This window comes from Macrotis lagotis, chromosome 3, assembly GCF_037893015.1.
Source record: "Macrotis lagotis isolate mMagLag1 chromosome 3, bilby.v1.9.chrom.fasta, whole genome shotgun sequence".
In the NCBI taxonomy this organism is placed as follows: Eukaryota; Metazoa; Chordata; class Mammalia; order Peramelemorphia; family Peramelidae; genus Macrotis; species Macrotis lagotis.
Window position 1 is genome coordinate 64,447,106 of NC_133660.1, and position 9,015 is coordinate 64,456,120.

The following is a 9,015-nucleotide window of genomic DNA, read 5'->3' on the forward strand; positions in this document are numbered from 1 at the left end:
AAGTTTATGACCAGAGATAGAGAACATTATAAATCACAAATTGATGATTTTGACTATTAAATTTAAAAAGTTTTCACACAAATAAAACCAATGCAGTCAAAATTAGGAAGTATGCAGAAAGTTGGGAAACAATTTTCACAGTTGGTGTTTCTGATTAAGGATTTATTTCTAAGGTATATAGAGAACTGAATTAAATTTATAAGATTACAGGTCATTCTTCAATTGATAAATGGGCAAAGAGCAAAGCAAATAAAACAATTGTGAGCTACCACTTCACACCTATCAGATTGACTAAGATGACAAAAAGAAATGATCCATGTTGGACTGCATGTGAGAAAACTGGGACACTAATGCACTCTTGGTGAATTTGTGAACTGATCCAACCTTTCTGGAGAGCAGTGTGGAATTATGACCAAAAACTGTGTATACTATTTGATGCAGCAATACCACTTCTGGATCTATATCCCAAAGAGATCAGAGAAAATAAAAGTTTCAGAGTCAAAAATTATTTATGGCAGTTCTTTTTGTAGTGACCAAGAATTGGAAATTGAGAGGATGGGATGTCCATCAATTGGGGAATGACTGAACAAGTTAAGGTAAATGAATGTGATGGAGTACTATTGTTCTAGAAGTGGCTGGATCTTAGAGAAGCATGGCAGGATCTGTATGAACTGATGCTGAGTGAAGTGAATAGAACCAGGTAAACATTTGTTCACATTAACAACATTGTGAAATGATGAAATATGAAGAATACAACTCTTCTCAGCAGTTAAGAGATCAAGGATAATTCTGAGAGACCTGTTATGGAAAATGCCATCCACATCCAGAGAAATAACTATGGAGTATGAATGCAGAGCAAAGCATATTATGTTCACTTTTAAAAACTTATTTTATGTTTTCTTTTTTACTCATTTTTTTCTCCGTAGTTCTAATTCCTCTTTAATGACATAACTAATACAGAAATATGTTAAACACAATAGTACATATACAACTTTTATCAGGTCATTCACTGCAATGGGGAGAGGAGAGGGAAAGGAGAGTGGTAGGAAAATGTGGAACTCATAAACTTCAAAATAGAAGAATGTTGAAAACTATCTCTGCATGTAATTGAAAAAATAAATTTTTTTAAAAAGAAAGAAAATGAAGGACGGGTAACCATAAATAGTAATAAAATCCAGCCCCTGTCTCTATTTTTTTAAAAAAAAGAAATTGTGTATTCCTCGATTATACAATTTATAAGTAATCTTTGGTTAAGTGGAACATTGACTCTTCTAATTTGGTACCATGTAAGGAATCTAATGAAATCCTAAAAAAAAAAAATCTTTCTTTTGCTTTGACCTCTTTTGTATCATGTCTCCCCTTTGGTTGAGCAAATCCCTTAGGGATTGCCATAACTTGTTTATTTGTTTTTTTAACTCCTTTTCCTTTTTTCCTTTTTAGAGTATGGAGGCAAATGGAAAATGCTTCATTACTTTGCTCAACATTTCTTTTCTCCACTATTGCCAGTTGGCTTTGAAGATCATGGCACATTTTATATCTATGGTGTCTCAGATCTCCACTTGGACATCAAGATGATACTTACTGTGAGTTCCTTAATTTCTTGGTGAGAGGTTAAACAGACAGAAGGGAGCAAGAAATAAATGTCTGTCCTATTGACTTAGGACCTTCTCCAATTTGTGTTTTACCATAGAGTCTTTCTATTAACTTGGTCTGGCCAAAGAGTGGTGAAGGAAATGGCTAACCACACCTTTATCTTTGCCAAGAAAACTCCAAATGAGGTTGCAAAGAGATGGAAATAATTGAACCGTAATGGCAAGAGAAGCTCTATGAAATGCCATTTGTTTTGATTATCTGTGCTGCCTATACAGGATGGCAGAAGTTGGGTTTTGAATTTTTCTTTTTTTTTTTTAATCTAGATTGGAAGGAATTAACATCCAACTTTTGGTGAAATCTGATGGATATTTGTTAAAATCTTGCACTTGGATCCGTAGTATCAGTTTCATGTGTATGAGATTACAGTGGGCTATGGTTAGATGGAAATTCCTCTTAAAAAGATTTGAGGCTCTTAATGGTCTCAGTCTGAGTCAGTGTTATGGTAGTTGACAAAGTGAATCCAGTTCTAAGCCACAATAAGAACAGTGTAGTGTCTCATTAGATCATATTGGGTTCAACCATGGGAACCACATCTTAGGAACACATTTAGGAGCTTGCAGAGTGTATCCAGAGGACAGGTGGCTAGGGAAAAGGGTTTTGCATTCATCTCCAGGAGTCTCTGATGGAGCTGGAGAAAATAATACTGAGAGGGAAATTGTTGCTCTTTTCAAGTATTTGAAGGACTGTCAAATGAAGGAGAGACTCAGATTGTTTTATCTGGTCTCTTGATTCCCTAAAGGAAGAACCATAAGAGTGGGTAACAGAGGCAAACTTAGGGGCTCAATATCAGAAAAGACTAACACATTTGAGCAGGGTTTCTTAATGTGAGATTTTCAGGAACTTTAAGATATATTTTGATAACTGCACTGCAGTATAATTGTTATAACTATATACATTTTATTTAAAAAGTTGATTCTGAGAAGGAGTTTGTAGGTATCATCAGACTGCACAAGGAGTCAGGATATTATTATTGTTGTTTTTAACAAATCTTTCATTTGCAAGTGAGCTGCTATTATTATCCCTATTTTACAGTTGAGGAAATTGAGACAAGCTGAACAATGTCAATGACTCACTCAGCTAGTAACATTGAAAAAGTGAACAGTTTTGAAATACTTGTGAACTGTAATTATTGCAATGATCAGTTAAGATTTCAGAGGACCATTGATGAAGGATGCTCCCCCGCAGAGAGGATACACCCCCACACCCATCTTAAGAAAGACTTTGCCTCAGGAGTTAGTAAATTTTTTACTCATTGGAGGCTTTCAAGCAAGGGTTGGAACTCATTAGGGATATGATAGATGAGACTTTTGTTTAGACACAGGCTGGACTAGAGGACTTTTGGAATCCCTTACAACTTTCAGATCCTGAGAATCCACCCTTGTGTGTTTTTCACCTTTGCCAAACTTAGTTTCCATGGGGATTTGAGGCAGATCCATCCCACTCTTTTCCCTACTGCAGTGTCTTAGAGCATCTTTCTTCCTTAAGTTTACTCTTTTTTTTTCTTCTCCCTCCCAAGTCAAACTGTATGCACATTTATTAAGGATATTTTTATAAATAATCCTAGAAAATGGTAGAATATGGGTTTCTAATGGCAACTAGATGCAAGAACTTTCAAGTTCCCCTGTATAAATTCCCATTTACATTGCTAAAGTCTTTTGTAGTGAAGAGAAAAAGTTAAAAATAAAGGTGATCATCCTTATATTGATCATAGGTTGTTTCACAGCTTCTCACATACCCTAACTTTAAGGAAACTGAAAAGAATTCTTCATTGAAAAAAAGATCCCCGACATAAAGGGAACTTCAGGTCTTTGAGGGAGTCTTTCTTACGCCCATTATTGAAGACAGATTGTTTTGGGTCGTGAGGAAGTAAAGGGAATGATAGGGCCCTCTGTTTGGAGCAGTCAGGTCAGTGTTAATGGCAAACAGGCAAGAAGACAGACTGGCAACATCAGTATTCAAATCATTGGATCTACATATATGTCCTCAAAACCAGGAGCAGAAGAAATCCTCATCCATTTCAACCTTAATTTTGAGACATCCTTTCTGTATTATCTGTCCCATCCTCAAACTATGCTAATAGCAAAAATTTAAAAAAGAAAATCAATTCTTTTTTATAAAACTTGCTTCAAAAATATCTCAAATTGAACAGTCATAAAAAGCCCACATTTATCAAAAATTCATGTGACATACGCAACACCTTCAGCTTTCCATGCCTTTTTTTGGCATCTCTGTTTTCTGCAAGGTTTTATATCCTTACTAATGTCAATTTTTACCTTTTTCCCCCATTGGTTTATTTCTCTGCCATTTTTGTGGTTGGGTCCTGGCTTTGGAGGGGCAGCTGATAGCCTTGCTGAACTCTGATGTTCATTCTTCAACTTGACCTTATCTTCCTTAAAATCTACCTTAGCCCTTCTCTTGGATAAGATGGTGGCAGTTGTGAGATGGAGGGCAGGAGACTTGGTGGCAGTAGGGTCTAGGCATGGGGTATGGTAACTTGTCCAAGGATTGCTCCCATCTCTTCATCCTTCCTATTTCTATTGGGACTAAAATTCCTTTGCTTCCATGATGTAAGTAGAATTTTTCAAAAGGAATTTTTTTCCAGTAAAATAAATAAAAGAACGTAGAAATTGGTGTCTTAAAATTAAAGCACAGGTTTCTTGAGGATATTTATATCCTCAAACTGACTTGATTAGCAAAGCTTTGGGGGGCACTTTATCAAATGGGATCCTTTTCCTCTCTGGAACTGGAGAGAGAATGTTAGATTTTTTGAGGCCACAGTAGTTTTTGGGTGATGGCATTTCTCCCAGGTCTGATTTTATTGTTTTCTTTCTGATTATTAACTTCCAAGGCAACAAATATTGTTGACCCTGAGCTAACTCTTGCTTTCTTTTGGGGCATGAAAGCTGCTCCCTTTTCTGGCCCTAAAGATTCTTTCCCCCTTTAGCCTCCAGTCTCTTCTCCAGGTTTTCTTTAATGATTCCCTTCAGTGTCCCAAGTATTGTCTTACAGAACCTGATTACTCTGCCATCACAATGTTAAAATGACTTAGCGTATTACCCACCTCCTGACCTGGACCCAAGAGAGGGACATAATGTTTTTTGACTTGGCCAGTACAGCAGTTTGCTTTGCTTGACTATGCATATTTCTTACTTTTTATTGGGGGTGAGAGGAGTGGGAAATGTAGGAAGGAGAGAATGGGTATCTGAAAATAAAAAAAAACCCAATTATTTTTCATATTCAGTAACAAGAGATATAATTTCCATGAAGGGGATAAGAAACATTCCCTAACCTTTTTTCCTGAATGGGGGGTGGGAGAGGGGAAGTTCTCAGCTGTGGATCTGGGAGAATAATCACTCACTTTCAGTTATTTCAGACCTGATTTTTCCACTTTGAGACCAGCTCAAGCCTTTGTCTTCTTTGTTTTTTTCCTTGCTGTTCCCTGCCTTTTGAGCATTCCAGCTCTTAGCAAAAAGAGAAGGAGGAAGGGCATCAGCTTCTTTTCTGCCTTGCCAGATCTGACCCAAGATCAGGCTGGAGAAGAGGTTAAAACTCATAACTAAAAATAAAGGCAGTCTGTTTCATCTGCCTGTGTAATCCCTGGGCCCCAATTAGCATGGATAATTGGCAGTTTACTGTATTGTAAAAGCCAGGGAGAAGAGGCCAGTGAGTGTGGGCAGCTGCTCTGGGATCCTTTCCTTTCAGCAGGAGTGGCTTTGGGGGGGTGGGGTGCAGAGGCACTGACTCCGCTGCTTACTGACCCGGTGCTCTTGCTGGGCTTTTTATTTGTCTTCTGGGGCAAAAATGCCCTTATTATGGCCTCTTGGTTCAGAGATGCTGCTGATACTGGGATTAACTTTCATTCTATCCTGATATATCTTTCCTCATCCCTGTAATAAACCAAAGTGTTCCCAGAGTAAGATGTAGATATCATCAGGAAACCACTTCATTTTAAATATTAAATGTTAAAGGAAGCAGTGTGAGGTGGTAGATGGACAGCTGGCCAGGGAGTTGGGAGGACCAGAGCTCCAATTCACTTTTGAGTCCCAGGTAAATTGCTTAATCTCCCTGAGTGTCAGTTTTCCTGGCCCTTCACTTGAAGGCATTAGATACCTGTGAGATCCCTTTTTAGCTTTGTGTCTGTGGTTCCGTGATGCCTCCTGGAGACTTGCTTCTCATTGCTCTAGGGTAACACTCTTAAGATCCATCATTAGAAGAGCATTTTCAGGTTTCAATCTTTTTTTCTCAGGGAGATTATGAAACTGTACCCCCCCCCCCCAAAAAAAAAAACAACCAAACAAAAACCAGATAAAATGGCAGCATCAGGGTCATTTTTATCTGGGTTTTTTCTTTTTATTTAGGTGGGCCAGGGATTGTTAATTGCATGTTTTTCTGCTAAGAATCTTATGAGGGTCAAGACGATTTGTTGGATATTTGTATTTTCCTGTCAGTTTGAATAGACCTGTAAGTTCATTTTTTAGCAATATCACAATTAAAATAATATGATTATTACTCTCAAGGTAACTGCTTATGAATTTAAAAAAAAATCAGTTTTGGGTCCTAATCCTCATTCCAGAAATGAACTACAGAGAGGGCATGAACCCCACAGAATGAAGAAAAAGAAATTGGAAGGATTCCCAGATATTTTGGATGAAGCAAAATTTTAAAAATCTAGATTTAAGGACATTGTTTAATTCTGCAGAAATATGATGATAATTGGAATGTTTCAGAGCCATCCAACTCCACTGTGTCATAAGTGATGTCATGCTGCAGTTTCTCAGCTTCACATTGATCCTGAACATTCTTATTGATGATGTAATTGTGAAATACCCTTGGTTCGGGTACCAGGATAGCCTCCCATCAGAGCCCAAGGCAGCCTGGAACAATGATAAGATTGCTGGAGTTGAGGTCAAAAAAATCTTGGTTCATCCCACTTCTAACACTTAAATGCAACAATAAGAAAATTCTCTGAGCTTTTTCCTAAAGTGAGAGTGATTGTGCCAATCTCATAGAATTGTTGTGAGTAAAAAATATGAGAATATAGAAAGCTCCTCAACCTTAAGAAGTTTTAGAAACATCTATATGTCAGTGTTCTCATTTAACCTGCAATGGTTCTAAAGATAACTAATGACCAAAGTGTCTTTTTCAGGTGAGGGTACACCAGTGGAGTTCTCTGGAACCTGTGTGCTCTCATAAGACTGAATACTTGGTGGTAAGGGCAGGACAGGCAGCCCCCCTCTACAAGGAGCCAGTGGCAGACCTGCTGAAAAGGTGTGGCCAGTGTACAAGAGAGAGCTGCGTCATCTCCTTTGACCTGAAGGCTCGTGAGCATCTCTCAAGTCCCACTAACTATCACTTCCTGTCCTCCTTGAAGGATGCTGTGGGTCTGGAGAAGGCAAAGATCACTGTGAGTACCTAAAGGGATACTGAAGTGACCTGGAGAAAGTCAGCCACATCCAGTTATTTTTCTCATTGAGTCCCTAGAACAACCCCAGCAAGGAGCCAATGAGAAGATTACTGTAAAATATTTAGCATAGTGCCTGTTGCATAGATAAATGTATGTAAATGTTAGATGTTACAATTATTAGCACCAGAGGAGGCATCCCTTTCTGGGCATCAGGGTCACCACATCATGTCCTCCCTGCAGGGGAGGGGGCAGCATCAGTACTTGGGATGCCCTCAGAAAGAGACTTTCGGCCCCCAGTATCCTAGGAAAGGGACCCAGTTGCTCCAGTTTTTTTTCTCTTTTGTCTTTCCTCATTTAGACTCTTAACAACCGTTAGCAGTCTTAGCACTAAATCATGCTGCCTAGTGTGATGGTGTTTTTGCTCTTTATCTTTTCTAAACCCATCAATCTTCCTGTTGAGGAAAAACCAAGTAAAGAGATGAGACTTCTCCAGAAGAGGCCACAAATGTGTCCTTTCTACTTGTCATAAAGATCAGATCAGCCCTGGAGCTGCTAAGTCCTCATCTTAGTGTGGAGGAGGACAGAGAGTCATTGAGCCAGAAGGAGGGCCAAGGCTGCTGCTGGAGAAGACTGGCTGGGCCTGGCAGGCTCTGAGAGTCTAGAGGCCAGCTGCTCATTTTACTGGATGTATTCTGTAGTCTGTGATGGTGAAAGGGAGGGAGCATTGGTTAATCCATCAAGATGTTAAATTGGCTTCATTCTTCCAAAGCCTTGTTTGTCATGGGACCATACAACGAGTCACTTAAACCTCCTAGGTTCTTTTTTCCCTAATGCAAAATACCATCCCCCGGATGGGGTTGTGGTGCTGAATAAATATTAGTGGAAGTTTGGTGTCCTCAGAAAGTAATTTCTTCATGAAGGACAGCTTAATTTCTCAGTTTGAGATCTAATTAGCTTTTCTTCAACCCTTAATGAATGATTCCATGTGTTTCTCAAAATGTCTGAAGCATTGAATGTGATGATGATCCAATAAAGAAAGCCTCTGGCTTGGGCTTGACCACACCATAGGCACAGGCATAGTCCAGGGTACTTCATTCTGTTTATGTTCTTTTCTCCAGGTCAATATAACCCAGCAAGAAAACATGTACAGCTTTGAACTCAGAACCACAACCATTGCTCCATTTGTTTGGCTGGATGTAGGAAATATACCGGGGAGATTTAGTGATAATGGTTTCCTCATGACAGAGAAGAGAAAAATGATATTTTTTTACCCTTGGAAGTCCACCAGCACTACTGAACTTGAAAAATCTCTTCATTTGATTTCATTGGCAGACATTTACTGAAGAAACCCCATTTTTTTCCCAGAGGGAACATTAAAAAATTAAAACAAAAATCACATAATTCTCTCTGTGCTTGAAACAAGCGTTTTGAAAAATACAACACCTGTTTATATATACTGAAAAGCATGGGAATAAATGCACCTTTCCTTAATTTACTTGTGAAAAGAGTAATACTTTCTAGGCCCCTAACCAATAGAGTGGGCTATTTTTTCCCCTAGGACCCTACCCTATTAGGCATTGAAACCGTCCTTGATTAGTAGCACAGGAGACAAAAGCTTTGGGTGTAAGTAGAGCTTCCTGGCCAACAAATTGCTAATAGACTGGGTTCAAAGAGTTCAAGCTCTTGGGCCAGCTTGGTGGATTAATGGTTAGAGCAACAGCCCTGGAGTCAGGAGTACCCGAGTTCAAATCTGGACTCAGACACTTAATAATTACCTAGCTGTGTGGCCTTGGGCAAGCCACTTAACCCCTTTTGACTTGCAAAAAAAAAAAAAGTTCAGTTCATCTGGGTGGGCTTGTCTGATTCTTCTTATGGTTAGTGCAGAAGCAGGAAAGCTGAGTGGCTCAGGTGGATCAGTGATGGAGCTGAAACTGCAAATTTAGTCCTTGAATATGGTA

At 38.9% G+C, this 9,015-nt stretch overlaps 1 protein-coding gene across 3 annotated transcripts in view; it reads left to right on the forward strand.

Moving 5' to 3' along the window:
* Window positions 1-8,548, forward strand: part of MANBA (mannosidase beta) — a 135,866-nt gene extending 127,318 nt beyond the window's left edge. For all 3 annotated transcript variants that reach the window (XM_074228778.1, XM_074228779.1, XM_074228780.1), the window contains 3 exons: window positions 1,441-1,583; window positions 6,800-7,057; window positions 8,176-8,548. In XM_074228778.1, coding sequence (XP_074084879.1) covers window positions 1,441-1,583; window positions 6,800-7,057; window positions 8,176-8,400 — 626 coding nt within the window. In that variant the 3' untranslated portion in view covers window positions 8,401-8,548. The remainder of the gene's footprint in view (window positions 1-1,440; window positions 1,584-6,799; window positions 7,058-8,175) is intronic.
* Window positions 8,549-9,015: the final 467 nt, after the last annotated feature.